The sequence below is a fragment of the Sturnira hondurensis genome, unplaced genomic scaffold (genome assembly GCF_014824575.4).
Source record: "Sturnira hondurensis isolate 20B ecotype Veracruz unplaced genomic scaffold, ASM1482457v3 Scaffold0022305, whole genome shotgun sequence".
In the NCBI taxonomy this organism is placed as follows: domain Eukaryota; kingdom Metazoa; phylum Chordata; class Mammalia; order Chiroptera; family Phyllostomidae; genus Sturnira; species Sturnira hondurensis.
Window position 1 is genome coordinate 2,159,581 of NW_028094936.1, and position 17,336 is coordinate 2,176,916.

The 17,336-nt window shown below is 39.1% G+C and overlaps 1 protein-coding gene across 1 annotated transcript in view; it reads left to right on the forward strand.

The window, feature by feature from the left end:
- The window catches only part of HECW1 (HECT, C2 and WW domain containing E3 ubiquitin protein ligase 1), a 303,928-nt gene extending 288,181 nt beyond the window's left edge, over window positions 1-15,747 (forward strand). The window contains exons 21-23 of the mRNA XM_037035393.1: window positions 2,105-2,251; window positions 3,367-3,481; window positions 15,524-15,747. Of these exons, the coding sequence (XP_036891288.1) occupies window positions 2,105-2,251; window positions 3,367-3,481; window positions 15,524-15,747 (486 nt within the window). The remainder of the gene's footprint in view (window positions 1-2,104; window positions 2,252-3,366; window positions 3,482-15,523) is intronic.
- Window positions 15,748-17,336: the final 1,589 nt, after the last annotated feature.

A 17,336-nucleotide genomic window follows, 5' to 3' on the forward strand; every position in this document is an offset into this window, starting at 1 on the left:
GGTCATTCATCAAAATAAAAAGCTTCTGCATGGCTCAAGAAAACATCAGCAAAATGAAAAAGGCACCAACAATATAGGGAAATGTATATGCAAATGATAATTTGAACAAGGAATTGATCTCCAAAATATATAAAGAAATCACATAATTCCATTCCAAGAAAACAAATAACTCAATTTAAAAAATGGGCAGAGGACCTAAACAGGCACTTCTCCAGGGAGAACATACAGAGGGCCCAGAGATATATGAAAGGATGCTCAGCATCACTAGCCATTAGAGAGTTACAAATTAAAACCACCATGAGATACCACTTCACACCAGTCAGAATGGCCATCATAAACAAATCAACAAAGAACAAATGCTGGCGAGGTTGTGGAGAAAAGGGAATCCTGGTACACTGTGGACATGTAGACTGGTGTAGCCACTGTGCAAAACAGTATGGAATTTCTCCAAAAATCTAAAAATGAAACTGCCTTTTGACCTCGCAATTCCCTTATTGGGATTATACCAAAAAAATCTTGGAACAGAAATTAAAAGGAGCCTTTGCACCCCATGTTCATAGCAGTACAATTTATGATTGTCAAGTACTGTAAGTACCTAAGTGCCCATCAGTAAAAGAGTGGATAAAAAAAAACATGGCATGCTTACATAATGAAATAGTATATAGCAGAAAGAAAGAAGGCGCTCCTACCCTTTGCAAGAGCATGGATGGGCCTGGAGACCATTATGCTAAATGTGACAAGCCAGGCAGTGAAAGACATATACCATACAATCTCACCTATAAATGGAACCTAACCAACAAAGCAAGAAGAAAGAAATATATGACCAGAGACATTGAAATTAAAACAAACTGACAGTAACCAGAGAGGAAGGTGGGGAGGGATAATGAGGGGAAAATAGGAGAAGGACCATCAAAGAACATGCATAAAGCACACTAGACACAGCCAAAGAGTGTGGGTGTGAGGGTGGGGGTTGGAGATGGGTGGGGCAGTGGGATGTGATTGGAGAAAATGGGGAACACTCTACTTGAAGAACAATTAAAGTAAAAATGCAATAAAAATACATTTTAGAAACTTTTTAAAAGTTTGATGTAGTTCTTTTTGTTTACTTTTTTGTCTTGCCAATGAGATACATGAGAAAAAATATACCAGAGATACACCAGAGATTTTTTTTTAAGATTTTATTTATTTACTTTTAGAGAGGGGAAGGGAAGGAGAGAGAAAAAGAAACATCAATGTGTGGTTGCCCCTCACATCGCCCCCACTGGGGACCCGGCCTGCAACCCAGGCATATGCCCTGACTGGGTATCAAACCTGCGACCCTTTGGTTCACAACCTGTGCTCCATCCATGAGCTACACCAGCCAGGGCGATAAGCCAGAGATTTTACTGCCTATATTTTCTTCCAGTATTTTTATGCCTTGAAGTTTAACATTTAAGTCATTAATCCATTTTCAGTTTATTCTTGTTCATGGTATAAAAAGTTGGTCATTCCTCTTTTTTTGCATGTTTTTATTCAATATTTTCTACACAATTTATTTAAAAGACTATCTTTACTACATTATATGTTCTTGCATCCTTTGTCAAATATCAACTGACCATAACGGTGTGGGTTTATTTCTGTTGCATATATATCTGTTTTCTTGCCAGTATCATACTGTTTTTATTATAAAGGCCTTGTAGTATAGGTTGATATCAGGTAACCCGATGCCTCCAACTTTTTTCTGTCTCAATATTGCTGTGCCTTCTTGGGGTCTTTTGTGGTTCAATATAAAAATGAAGCTTATAAAAATGAAAAATATTTTCTTTCATAAGCTTCATATTTATGAAGCAAAGAAAAATATTTTACTTTTATTTCCATTGTGTCTCTTGAGTTAAGGAAACATTTTCTCCTTATAAAAAAAATGCAGTTCTTCTAAGGTACTTAATATCTTCTTGGAACAACCAGGGTCTTTTTAGTAACTTCCAGGGAAAAAAATGAACTGAGGAGGTAATAACACTGAACTCATATGAATAGGATGTTTTTGCATGTAGTTCATCCACCTGAAATAGTTACGTCTCATTGTGAGCTGAGTTAACAAGCATCACAATCTTTGTTTTTCTATAAGGTAACAGAAAGGGAACTAAAATCTGGAGGAGCCAATACCCAGGTGACAGAAAAGAACAAGAAGGAATACATCGAGAGACTGGTGAAGTGGCGAGTGGAACGTGGTGTGGTTCAGCAGACAGAGGCCCTGGTGCGTGGCTTCTATGAGGTAAGTCCCAGTCCCAAAGGAACAAGTCCTTCATCAGTGGACACAGCTTGTGAGGAAAAGAGAGAGGAAGAACCAAGGTAAATGGTTCAGCTCTCCTCTCCAGAGTGTAAAGAGGGCCTACTTGAGGTAGATCAATAAGGAGTGAGAGTTTTCTGGGAAACCCAATTCTTGTGGTAGCTAAAAAATATTCTCACAAAATTGGTGTTGAGGTGGCCCTGGTGTGCCAAGTATCAACATACATCTCCTGTCAGGATATGTGCATGGTGCAATTTTTTCATTCAGTAAAATAAAAATAAAGGAAGTAAAGTCATTGGAGTGTCCACTTTTGCTGTCCACTTTTGCTAGATTTTGTTTTGTTATAGTGCCACTTTGTGCCACATGCCAAGGTTTAAATCAAGAGAACTGTGACAGCTGCTAGTCTTCTTGTGCACCAAAAATTGTCATCATTTAGCTTTTCCAGTTTATAAACAAGAACCTGTAAATGTCTTTTCAAGCCTTGGGTCTTTTTTCCCTGCTTTCCACTGTTATAGTGGATAACAGTATGAGTCACTGCCTCACCCATGATTGATTTGATTAAGGAGGGTGCCTTCTACAGGTGTTCAGTTGTGTCTGGTACATATGGCAATGAGCTGGAAATCCAGAGCTCAGAACACTAACAAAGTATGTCCACGCAAATTTTTGAAGAAGGGAGAAAAAAGTGAGGGAGAAAATGAAGAAAAGTATAATGGTTGCAATGCCCATTCCTAAGTCATGGTTTGATAGTTTGGAAAGGGATACTTTTTAAGTGGAATAGTAATACTAATAGCTATTGAGTCAATTGAAATTTATTTAGACTTTTTGTCTTTAAAATGAAATTTTACTTGAAAATTTAATTGTGATTACAAAGTCCAGTCATGTTTGTCCACACTATCATTCTGGGTGGGGTATCAGAGATAATAAAATCATGGGACCTTTTTTTAGTTCCCAGCTTATGAAAGTCACAATAATAGCACACTGGGAGGAAAAAAAGTTGTAAATAATGCTCAGCTTCCTACCTTAAGCCATAGAAATAATAATAATGAACAGAACTCTCAATGTGATTGGACATGTATACTGAAGCCTAATCTGTATTTCAGGTCATAGACTCTAGGCTTGTCTCCGTGTTTGATGCCAGGGAACTAGAGCTGGTGATAGCTGGCACAGCAGAAATCGACCTAAATGACTGGCGGAATAACACCGAGTACCGGGGAGGTGAGCTGTCAGGGTGTATGATGATGCAACTCTCACATAAGCAAGTCATCAGTTTTTAAAATATTTTGAGGTGACATTGACATGAAAACTTTCACCATTTTAAAGTGAGCAATACAATGACATTTTGTACATTCACAATGGTGTAGAACCACCACCTCTAATTTGTTCTAAAACATTTTTACAACCCTGAAAGGGAACCTATACTCATTAAGCAGTTGTTCCTCATTCTTCCCTCCCATGCCCCTGGCAACCACCAGTATGCATTTTGTCTCTATGGACTTACCTATTCTGGATATTTAATGTAAATAGTAATTTATCAATATGTGGTCTTTTTGTGTGGCTTCTTTCACATAGCATACTATTTCAAGGTTTGTCCGTGTCCTAGTATATTTCAGTACCTCATTTATTTTTATGACTGAACAATGATTCATCATATATATATATACACATATATACATACATATAAAGGGGGTACATAGGTATATGTACATATACATAAATATATATGTACATATACATTTGCATATGTATATACGCACATATATTCCTTACATATTTATAATATAAATATATAACATATTTATATATATATATATTTCATCACTATTTTTATCCTCACCAAGACAATATTACATTGCTTTTAGAGAGAGGAACATGATTGTTTGCCTTCTCATACATACCATGACTGGAGATTGAACTACAAACTGAGTACAGGCACTAACTGGAAATCAAACCTGTGATCTTTCAGTCTATGGGATGATGCTCCAGCTAACTGAGCCATGCTGACCATGTTTATACTTTATCACTTTTTGAAGACTACAATAACTTACTTCAACTTCAATACATGTATAAAGCATTGGGTCGACTAAAACATGTTTGTTTGTTTTTTCTTTCTGTAAAATGGCTCTAATGGTGCTTAGTTGTCCTTAATTTCATTTGAAACAATTTTGTTAAAGTATACTGTAACAGCTGTCACATCAGTGTGCATTTAAAAAAAACTTATCAAAATTGGTGAATTTTTGTGTAGTCATTTTAATATTGAAGATGGAAGAAAATAAGCAACATTTTTGGCATATTATGCTTTATTATTTCAAGAAAGGTAAAAACGCAACTGAAACACAAATAAAGACTTGTGCAGCATATGGAGAAGGTGATTGACTAATCAAATGTGTCTAAAGTAATTTTCAAAATTTTGTGCTGGAGATTTTTCACTGGACGATGCTCCACAGTTGAGTATAGCAATCAAATAGTATAGTATATCAATTGAGTATAGTATATCAATTGCAACCAGTTGCAATTAATAGCAATCAAATCAAGACATTAATTGAGAGCAGTCAATGTTATAATATGTGGGAAATAGCCAATATATTCAAAATGTCTAAATCAAGCATTGGCAATCATTTGCACGAGCTTAGTTATGTTAATCACTTTGATGTTTGGGTACTGTATAAGTTAAGTAGATGAAACTGTTTGACCATGTTTTTGCACATGATTCTCTACTTAAACATAATGAAAATGCTCCATTGTTAAAACAAATTGAGATGGGAAATGGAAAGTGGATACTGTGCAATAATGTGGAATGGAAGAGATCATGGAACAAGTAAAATAAACCACCACCAACCACATAAAATGCTGCTCTTCATTCAAAGAAGATGGTGATGTGTATATGGTGGGATTGGAAGGGAGTCCCTCTATCATGAGTTCCTTCGAAAAAACAAATGATGATTTGGGTGTTTTTGGAGATGGTGGCAAGGTAGGTGGAAGGAAAATCCACTTCCCCCAGTGCACGGGTAAAATACCTAGCTGATCTTTTGAGGAACAGAGTGAACAGCCAACAGTATTCCAGAATATATGAAGATTGGAAACCAAAAATTATAGAGGACATTGAAAAATCAGATAGTAAGGAGAGTTCTTAAGGACAGTAAGGTCCCTGGAAACAGCATGGGGACCAGGGCAGCTGCAGCCCCAGACCCAGCACCCACCTGGTCTGCTGTAAGATTCTTGGGAGAGAGCCAGGCTGGACTGTGTGAGAGGCCAGGTGCTTGTTTGGACCTGCAGGCTTGAATGGGAGTAATTTTTCAAAAAGAAAAAAGAACTTCCGCCAAGATGGAGGCATAGGTGGAAACACTGTGCCTTCTCCCACAACCAAGTTTGGATGCAACAAAAGTTTTGGAGAACTAAGACACACCCAGAGACCAGAAAACCAAATTATACGGAAGTCCGACAGCTATGAACCGTTCAACTGGGACGGTAAGAGAGGCAGAGCCAGCAGCGGAGCAGGGTCGGGAAGGACAGACCTAGGAGCGCAGGCAGCCCGGACTTAGTCGGGGTGCGGGGCAGACTGACCAAGGTCGCACATTCCCATGCAGTGAGACGGACCACGCAGGCCCCAGGGGGCGAACCCAGTGGTGGAGGGCTGACAGCGGCGGCACACTCACGTGCAGTGGAGCGGGGCGCGTGGCCCTGGTGACGGTGATGGCTGCGGTGCTGGTGGGGGTCTAGAAGGTGGGCGCCAGAGGGAAGCCATTGTCCCTCTTTGACCCCACCCCCACATACAACGTCACAACCCAGCGACTGAGTTGCCCTGCTCTGGTGAAAACCTAGGGCTCCATTCCTGCTACTTAACAGGCACGAACAGCCCAAAAGATGGTGCAAGAACTCAAAGTCGCAGAGCCAATAACTCTAAGCGACCAACAGATTGCCAGCCTCTCAGAAGCCCAATTTAAAACACTATTTATCAGGATGCTCACAGAATTGGTAGAGTACAGTCACAAATTAGAGGAACTTAGTCACAAATTAGAGGAACATATGAAGGCTAAACTAATTGAAATGAAGGGAGATGTCCAGGAAACCAATAGCGATGGAAAGGAAAATGGGACTCAAATCAAGGGAGTGGACCAGAAGGAAGAACGAAACATCCAACCAGAAAATAGTAAAGAAACAAGAATTCAAAAAAATGAGGAGAGGCTTAGGAACCTCCAGGACATCTTTAAACGTTCCAACATCCGGATTATAGGGGTACCAGAAGGGGGAAAGAAACAGCCACGAGTGGAAAACTTATTTGAACAAATAATAAAGGAGAACTTCCCCAGTCTGGCAAAGGAAATAGACTTCCAGGAAATCCAGGAAGCTCAGAGAGTGCCAAAGAAGTTGGACCCAAGAAGGAACACACCAAGGCACATCATAATTACATTAGCCAAGACTAAAATGAAGGAGAGAATCCTAGAAGCAGCAAGGGATAAGGGGACAGTCACCTACAAAGGAGTACCCATCAGACTGTCAGCGGATTTCTCAAAAGAGACCTTACAGGCAAGAAGGGGCTGGAAAGAAGTATTCCAAGTCATGAAATCCAAAGACCTACAGCCAAGATTGCTTTATCCAGCAAAACTTTCATTTAGAATGGAAGGACAGATAAAGTGCTTCTCAGACAAGGTCAAGCTCAAGGAGTTCATCATCAACAAGCCCTTATTATATGAAATGCTAAAGGGACTTATATAAGAAAGAGATGATGAAAAATATCAACAGTGAAAGGACAGCAAACACACAGTTATTAACAACCACACCTAAAACAAAAGCAAACCAAGAGGACAGCTAGATCAGGAGTGGAACCATAGAAATGAAGAACACATGGAGGGTTAGCAACAGGGGAGTGGGAGGAGGAGAAGGGGGGAGAAGGTACAGAGAATAAGTAGCATAGATGGTAGGTAGAAAATAGATAGGGGGAGGGCGAGAATAGTGGGGGAAATATAGAATCTAAAGAAGTTGAGACACGTGGTTATAAACTAAGGAGGGAGAAGGGTGGGGGAGAGAGTGTGCGGGTGGAGGGGAATGAAGGGGGGAACAGAACAACTGTAATGGTATAATCAATACACTATATAAAAAAAAGAAAAAAGAGAGGCACTCTGTGGTTGTTTGGGGAATTCTCTGAAGCAGCCGCCCACCTCCTGTGCCTCTACTCCCACAGTCCTGGGACTGCATGCACCCCATCCCATCTTAGGGAGGCCTGAGCGCACCCACACCCAAAGAACTGGATGGTGCACACCTTGTCTGGCCCAGTGGTGGCCTGGCAGTGCCCACACCAAAAGCACTGGGGACATGCGCACCTGGTCTGAGGTCTGCAGCTGCCTGTCCACACTCACACCCCAGACACCAGGGACAGAGCACCTCCCACCTGGCCTGTGTGCCCAGAGTCCTGCAGAGCCAACTGGCTCTCTAAGAGGAAGGTGGAAAAGCCCCACTGAAGGGAGCTGCAGTCCCCAGAAAGACTTGACTCAGTGAGGGACTGAACTACCCTGAAGGGGTGCTGAGAGTCCCAAGCATCTAGTACAACAAAGAGCAAGAAGATGGTGTGTGACTTAACCCTAATTGGTGCAGCTCAAGGACAGAGCAACTGGTGGACTAAAGGCCTAGGCTTGGCACAGAAGAGTACTGAGGAACCGGGATGGAGGCTGGAAAACAGCAAAGAGTGCAGCTCAGGAAGGTAGAAAAGTGAAATTAATCCCTCCTCAGCCAGCAGTAGAACTAGCCCCACCAGTTTAAAGCCAGCAGAAGGCTTTTTTAAAAATTCCTTCTTCCTTCCTTCTTTCCTTCCTTCCTTCCTTCCTTCCTTCCTTCCTTCCTTCCTTCCTTCCTTCCTTCCTTTCTTCCTCCCTCCCTCTCTCCCTCCCTCCCTCCCTTTATTCTTTCTTCCTTTCCTTTTTATTCCTTATTCTTCCTTCTTTTTTAATTTTATTTTTTAATTCCTTCTTCCTTCCCTTCCTTCTATCTTTTTTCATTCCTTCTTTCTTCCTTCCTTGCTTTCCTTTTTTAGACCTTCTTTCTTCTCTCTTTTTAAAAATTTCTTCTTTCTTTCCTTCTCTCTCTCTCTTTTCTCTTTTTCCCCCTTTTCTCATTCTTCCTTCCTTCCTTTCCTTGTTTTTTCATTTTCCTTCTGTTCTCACAGGTGACACAATAATGCCTGGAGTAGAGAAAGGAACAGAGTTAGACCCAAACAGGAGTCATCCCAACAACAAAGAGAGTGAGACAATTTCATTTTGCTACTCCAGAGAACTCGCAATGTGGGAACAGTGAACACCAATACACCTGCTGGAAGAGGAAATCCACCAACAAAGGAACCATCAGCAGATAACAACAGAAGAAGGTGAAGGAGGGAGTGGAAGCCACACTAACCTCAACCAGGGACCATTCTGGAAATAAAACTAAAAGGTGGATAACAACAAACAAAGGCCTCAACAAAGAGTCACAGAACCTCAACAAAGGTTGCTTTACCCAGCAAGGCTCTCAATCAAGATAGAAGGCCAAATAAGGAGTTTCCCGGACAAAAGAAGTCTCAAAGAATACACCTCCACCAAACCAGCTCTGCAAGAGATGCTTAAGAGATTACTTTAAGGAAAGGAAGGAAAAGAGAGAGATACAGAGGGACACAGGCATGAAAAATGGCAATGAACAAGTACCTATCAATAATAACCTTAAATGTAAATAGATTAAATGCTCCAATCAAAAGACATAGAATAGCTGAATGGATAAGAAAGAATGATCCACACATATGCTGCCTACAAGAGAGCCACTGCAGGACAAAAGACCTACATAGACTAAAAGTGAAGGGCTGGAAACAAATTTTCCAAGCAACTGGACAGGAAAAAAAAGCCAGGATAGCAATACTCATATCAGACAAAAATACTTCAAAAAAAGGCCATAAAAAGAGACCCATAAGGTCACTTCATAATACTCAATGGAAGAATCCAACAAGAAGACATAAACATTGTAAATATATATTCACCCAACACAGGAACATCCAAATACATAAAAAATCTTGGAGGACTTCAAGAAAGATATTGACAACAACACAATTAGAGTAGAATATTTTAACACCCAACTGTCAAAAATGGACAGATATTCCAAACAAAATATAAACAAATGTATTGTGGCATTCAACAATGCCCTACATGAAACAGATTTAACAAATATTAAAGTTCATTAAAAGCTCTATAGAGAGCCTTTCATCCCAAAGAAGCTAAATACATTCTTTTTAAATGCACATGGAACATATTCAATGATAGACCACATAATAGGATGCAAAACAAGCCTCAACAAATTCAAGAAAATTGAAATTATATCAAGCATTTTCTCTGACTACAAGAAACTGAAATAGAAAAAAAAACTGAAATAGGAGCCAACCCTAAGGGAAAAAACCAAAACACTCAAAATCATGGAGATTGAATAGCATGCTATTAAACAATGAATGGGTCAAGAATGAAATTAGGGAAGAAATCAGAAAAAAATTCTGGAAACAAATGTAAATGAACTCACGACAACCCAAAACTTATAGGTCACAGTGAAGGCAATCCTGAGAGGAAAGTTCATAGCAATACAGGCCTACTTGAAAAAGATAGAAACATTTCAAACAAATGACCTAACCCTACACCTACAAGAACTCAAGTAACAACAGAGACAGCTACGAGTAAGTAGAAGGAAGGAAATAATCAAGATCAGAGAAGAATTAAATGATATAGAGAATAAAAGCACAATTTTAAGGATCAATGAATCCAGGACCTGGTTTCTTGAAAAGATAAATAAAATCGACAAGCTTTTAAGTAGGCTCATCAAGAAAAAAAAGAGAAAGTACCCTAAGAAACACAATCATAAATGAAAGAGGAGTAATTACAACTGATACCGTAGAAATACAAAGGATTGTAAGAATTTACTAAGAAGAACTGTATACCATGTATTTTGAAAACCTAGGTGAAATGCACAAATTTCTAGAAAAATATAATTTTCCAAAATTCAATGAAGAAGAAGCAGAAAGCCTGAAAAGACCAATAACAGTGGACAAAATTGAAGCAGTAATCAAAAAACTCCCAACACACAAAAACCTTGGACAAGATGGTTTCACAGGAGACTGAGCAATTTCACTGCTAGTATTAAAGCATTTAAGGAAAAGCTAAACCCTATTCTTCACAGACTATCCAAAAAAATTCAAGAAGATGGGAGACTCCCAAAGTCTTTTAATAAACCCAAGATCATCCTAATACCAAAACCAGCAAAAGATACAATGAAGAAGGAAAAGTTCAGGCCAATATTGCTAATGAACATAAGTTATTGCTAAAATCCTCAACAAAATACTGGCAAACCACATCCAACAATACATGAAAAAGACCGTACAACACGACCAAGTGTGATTCATTCCACGATGCAAGGATGGGATTCATTCCAGGGATGCAAGGATGGTACAATATTCACAAATCAGTAAAGATAATGAATCACATAAACGAAAGCAAAGGCAAAAATCACATGATCATGTCAATAGATGCAGAAAAAGCATTTGATAAGGTTCAGCACCCACCCATTTATGAAAAAACGCCCATCAAAGTGGGAATAGAGGGAGCATTCTTCAACATAATAAAGGCCATATATGAGAGACCCAGAGCCAACATCATACTCAATGGGCAATAACTAAAAGCTTTTCCACTAAGATCAGAAAGAAGACAAGGATGTCTATTTGCACCACTTCTATTCGACATAGTATTGGAAGTTTTAGCCACAGAGATCAGACAAGAAAGGGAAATAAAAGGCATCAAAATGGGAAAGGAGGAAAAAAACTGTCATTGTTTACAAATTGCATGATAGTGTCCATAGATAATCTTTTTAAAAATTTTTAACAATTTTATTTATTTATCTTTAGAGGAGAAGGGAAGGAGAGAGGGAGAGAAATATCAATGTATGGTTGCCTCTCATAGGTCCCCTGCTGGGAACTGGCCTGCAACCCAAGCATGTGCCCTGACTGGGAATTGAACCATGATCGTCTGGTTCACAAGCCCGTGCTCAATCCACTGAGCTGCACCAGCCAGGGCATGTCTATAGATAATTTTATAGACTCTGCCAAAAAACTGCTTGACCTAATAACTGAATTTGGCAAAAGAGCAGGATACAAAGTCAATATCTAGAAATTGGATGCATTTTTGTATACCAACAATGAAACAGCAGAAGCAGAAAGCAAGAAAAAAAATCCCATTCAGTACAGCAAAAACAAAAATAAAATACCTAGGAATAAACCTAACCAAGGAGGTAAAAAACCTGTATGCAGAAAACTACATGACACTGAAGAAAGAAATCAAGAAAGACACAAACAAATGGAAACATATATTGTGTTCATAAATTGGAAGAGTTATCATCATCAAAATGTCCATTAGTATGGACTGAATGGGATTTTTCCAAAGGAATTTACAGATTCAATGCAATACCTATTAAAGTACCAATGACATACTTTACAAACATAGAACAAACACTTCAGAAACTCATATGAAACCATAAATGACTCTGAATAGCAGCTGCAATTTTGAGAAAGAAGAACAAAGTAGGAGGGATCACAATACCTGATACCAAATGGTATTACAAGATCACTGTAATCAAAACAGCCTGGTACTGACATAAAAACAAACAGATAGACCAATGGAACATAACAAAAATCTCAGAAATAACCCCAAACCTCTATAGTTAATCAATATTTGACCAAGTGGGAAGCAAAATAAAATGGAGTAAAAATACCCTCTTCAACAAATGGTGTTTGGTAAGCTGGACAGCTACATGCAAAAAAATGAAACTTGAGCACAAACTTACACCATACATAAAAACAAACTCCATGTGGATAAAAGATTTAAATATAAGTCATGACACTATTAAAGTCCTAGAGGAGAACATAGTTGGGAAGATCTCAGATATTTCACACAGCAGTATTTTCACTGATACGTCCCCTAGAGCAAGGACATAAAGGAAGAAATAAACAAATGGGATCTCATCAAAATGAAAAGCTTCCTCATGGCTAAAGAAAACAGCATTAAAATAAAAAGAGAATCAAACATATGAAAAAACATATTTGCCAATGATACCTCAGACAAGGGTTTAATCTCCAAAATATTAAAGAACCCATATGACTCTATTATATGAAAAGAAGCAACCCAATTAAAAAATGGGCAAATGACTTGAACAGCCACTTCTCCAAGGAGCACATACAGAGAGTCCAGAGACACAAGAAAAGATGCTCATTATCACTAGCCTATCAGAGAGATGCTAATTAAAACCACAATGACATACCACTTCACACCAGTCAGAGTGGCCATCTTAAACAAAGTAACAAGAAGTGTTGAAGAGGATGTGGAGAAAAGGGAATCCTAGTGAACTTTGGTGGGATTGTACACTGATGCAACCACTATGGAAACCAGTATGGAGCTTTCTAAGAAAACTTAAAATGGATCTGCCTTTCGAGCCAGCAATTCCACTGCTAGGATTATATCCTAGGAACCCTGAAACAGCAATTGATAAGAACCTATGCACTCCAATGTTCATAGCAGCACAATTTATAATAGCCAAGAGCTGGAAGCAACCTAGGTGCCCTTCAGTAAATGAATAGATCAAAAAACTATGGTACATTTACACAATGGAATTCTATGCAACAGAAAGAAAGAAGAAACTCCTACCCTTTGCAATAACATGGATGGAACTGGAAAGCCTTATGCTGAGTGAAATAAGCCAGGTGTTGAAAGACAAATACCATATGATCTCACCATTAACAGGAACCTAATCAACAAAACAAACAAACAAGTGAAATATAACCAGACACTGAAATTGAGATCAGGCTGACAGTGACCACAATGGAGAGAGGAGGGAATTTCAGGAGAAATGTGTGAATGGTTTTGCAGTAACAAGAATAAAGGACACACAGACGATAATTGGGTGGTGTTGGAAATGGAAGGGAGGTGGGGAGGGCTGGGGGGTGGCATGGGATTGGGGTAAAAGGCAGAAAACTGTACTTGAACAACAATTAAAATAAAAAAAATTTAAATGGTTAATTCCAACAAGTACTTCTCCCAATTAGATGAACCAAAAGCAGCACTCAGTCCAAAGTGTCCAGAATTAGTCAACAGAAAGTGTATAATCTTCCATCAGGATAACAGAAGATCACATTTCTTTGAAGACTTACCTAGGAAATTCTAATTCATCTTCCATATTCACCCAGCATTTTGCCTTTGGATTTCCATTTATTTTGGTTTACACAAAATCCTTTTAATTGAAAAAGTTCAATTCCCTGGAAAGCTGCAAAAGGAACAGTTCTTTGTTCAAAAAGATTTTTAAAAATTGTTTTTTAACCTAGGACACTGAAATAGATAACAGGCTGACAGTGACAATAGGGAATAGAGGAGGGTATTTCAGGGGAAAAGGGGAAGGGTTTACAGGAACATGTATAAAGGACAAATGGACAAAAACTAGGGGGTTGGAAATGGAAGGTGGGAAGGACTCAGGGGGGTAGGCCTGGATGGGAGTAAAAGACAGAAAACTGTATTTAATAACAATTAAAATTAAAAAATTAAATATGATTTTTATAAAATTGTGTTGATGAAATTATGAATTTGCCTGAAAGATGGCAGAAGGTAGTGGAGCAAAACTTGAAAACATTATCCAATAAAGTTTTGGGTAGAAATGAAAAATGTATCTTTTATTTTTACTAAAAAACAAATGAACATTTTAGCCAACCCAATAGCTTCTTCTATCTGCCTTCCTCTGCCTTCCAACTTAAACTGTCAGTGGTAGTCTCTGGCTACCTCCATGTAGATTCATCAGGGAACACTATCATTTATGGGCCAACTGCTTTTCATGCTGGCAGGGAATTTTTTTCCCACACTCTGTAGGATTGTCACACTGGTTGCCACATTCCTTGTTTGCTGCAACACATTTCTAGCTGTCATCTCACCAAAACAAATTTCTCACCCCCCTGAACTATTTACCTTCACTCTGCTAAACTACTCTTTTGAAACATTCTTTTCATCGTGCCACTTCCCTATCCATGAAACAAGCTCATTATTTATAGAATAGGTCTTTGGCAGGAATTTTTAGTCTGAAAACCCTTCCGTCACGGAAAATATTACAGAGAAATACAATCAATACAATGAAGAAAGAGCAAGGGGCTTGTCATCTCAGCCTAAGTCATCCCCCAAACCACTCAATACACACAGCCATAAGAAGACTTTGTGGTACTTCTGGCCTATTCTTGGCCTGGTAGGAAAAAAGTGACTTAAGGTATCATCAAGTCAAAATGTCTTTGCCTGACTATTAAGGGTCTCTAAGGCTCCCAGCATGTTTCCTTTTTGTACTCCAGACTAGTTAGCTTATTATTTCCTCCCTATTTCTTACTTATTCTTGTTATTCTTTATTTCCCCTGCCAGAGATGTCCTCCTCTTCCCCTATACTATTATAAAAGCTTTGCATGTTTAACTCACACCTCATGTCTTTTTTATTGTTGTTCAATTACGGTTGCTGCCTTCTTTTTAATGAAGATCTCCCCGCTTCTACCCCTTCCCAGATTGACCTATCCCATCATTGCTGCTGAATTTGCAGTCATCAGCAAATTATTTATCTTAAGTGATCGATACAAGCTTGGTCTCCCAACTGTAGTGTAAGTGGGGTCCAATACTTTTTTCATGGGACCAATTCATCTCAGCCCAGGGTTGGCCTGAGAGCAGCTGCTACAGGGCTATCAATGGCTGCTGCAGAGCCCAGCATCTTCCATTCACCAAGATTGTCCTTTACATCCAGCCTTACTTAAGTCCTGGACTCTTCCACTGTATGTAGTTACCAAGAGCTGACATCAGAAAAAAAAAAGGAAATAAAGTATTGTATACATGGCGGGGTTTGTCCCTTTTGGATCCCAAAGATCTCTACTAAGTCTAGTCACTCCTTCTCTAAATTTATATGAAACTGAAAATGACTGGTGGAGTCCCAGTTATTTAGAGAGCAAACATTACTAAGGACATCCCTCAGAACATATACTTTTTAAAAAATAAAACAGCTAATTCATAAACCTGCTTTTGTTTTAAAAATTGACCCAGTGCACAAATTGTTTTAGATTTACATACAGGCCATCATTAGAGGATCAGCACATACAAGCAGCTGTTCAGTTCTTACCACACCTGATGTGTATTTCACCTCTCTTCCTTCCTTTCTTCCTCCTTTCTATACTGTCTTTCTTTCTCTCTCTTTTGCTTCATTCAGGTTATCATGATGGGCATCTTGTGATCCGCTGGTTCTGGGTTGCAGTGGAACATTTCAATAATGAGCAGAGATTAAGATTACTTCAGTTCGTCACAGGAACATCAAGTGTGCCCTACGAAGGCTTTGCAGCCCTTCGAGGAAGCAATGGGCTACGGCGTTTCTGCATAGAAAAATGGGGGAAAATTACATCTCTACCCAGGTATGAAGATTTTGCCATACTTTAGGAAACCAACTGAAGAAAGCAAAGTCTACTTTGCTATTTCAGCTTGGGTGATCATCCTTTGGCACAGACTTCTTTTCTGACACACTAAGTATTGTCATATGAGTTATTGGTGAAAAGTACAGTTAAGAAGTCTCTGGAAAGTGAGTTTAGACCATATTATTGTTTTTATTGTTGTTGTATACTTGTTACCATTGTTACACCACAACAGCTCCCGGGCACACCCATCCCTGCCTCTCACCCTCAAACCTACCCACTTTGGCTTTGTCCATGTGTCCTTTTTTGTTTGTTTTCCAGAGGAGCCTCCTTTCTTTTTTTTAATATATATTTTATTGATTATACCATTACAGTTGTTCTATTCTCCCCCCCTTAGTTTATAACCACATGTCTCAAGTTCTTTAGATTCTATTTTTATCCTACTATTTTTGCCCTCCCCCCTATCTATTTTCTACCTACTGTCTATGTTATTTTTTGTGCCTTCTCCCCCCTTCTCCCCCTCCCACTCCCCTGTTGCTAACCCTCCATGTGTTCTTCATTTCTATGGTTCCACTCCTGATCTAGTTGTCCTCTTGGTTTGCTTTTGTTTTAGGTGTGGTTGTTAATAACTTTGAGTTCGCTGTCCTTTCACTGTTCATATTTTTCATCTTCTTTTTCTTATATAAGTCCCTTTAACATTTCATATAATAAGGGCTTGGTGATGATGAACTCCTTGAACTTGACGTTATCTGAGAAGCACTTTATCTGTCCTTCCATTCTAAATGAAAGCTTTACTGGATAGAGCAATCTTTACCGTAGGACTTTGGATTTCATGACTTGGAATACTTCTTTCCAGCCCCTTCTTGCCTATAAGGTCTCTTTTGAGAAATCAGCTGACAGTCTGATGGGAACTCCTTTGTAGGTGACTGTCCCCTTATCTCTTGCTGCTTTCAGGATTCTCTCCTTCATTTTAATCTTGGCTAATGTAATTATGATGTGCCTTGGTGTGTTCCTTCTTGGGTCCAAGTTCATTGGCACTCTCTGAGCTTCCTGGATTTCCTGGAAGTCTATTTCCTTTGCCAGACTGGGAAAGTTCTCCTTTATTATTTGTTCAAATACATTTTCCACTCGTGGCTGTTTCTTTTCCCCTTCTGGTATGCCTATGATTCGGATGTTGGAACGTTTAAAGATGTCCTGGAGGTTCCTAATACTCTCCTCATTTTTTTGAATTCTTGTAACTTTACTTCTTCCTATTTGGTCATTTCTTTCTTCCTTCTGGTCCACCTCCTTGATTTGAGTCCCAGTTTCCTTTCCATCACTATTGGTTACCTGTGCATCTCCCTTCATTTCAATTAGTTTAGCCTTCATATATGTTCCTCTAATTTCTGACTATAATCAACCAGTTCTGTGAGCATCCTGATAAACAGTGTCTTGAACTGTGCATCTGAGAGGCTGGCAATCTCTTGGTGGCTTAGAGTTATGGGCTCTGGGGCTTTGAGTTCTTCTTGAGCCATCTTTTGAACTGTTCGTGCCTGTTATGTATCAGGATCAGAGCCCTAGGTGTTCACCAGAGCAGGGCAACTCAGTAGCTGGGTTGTGCCACTGTATGCGGGGGCA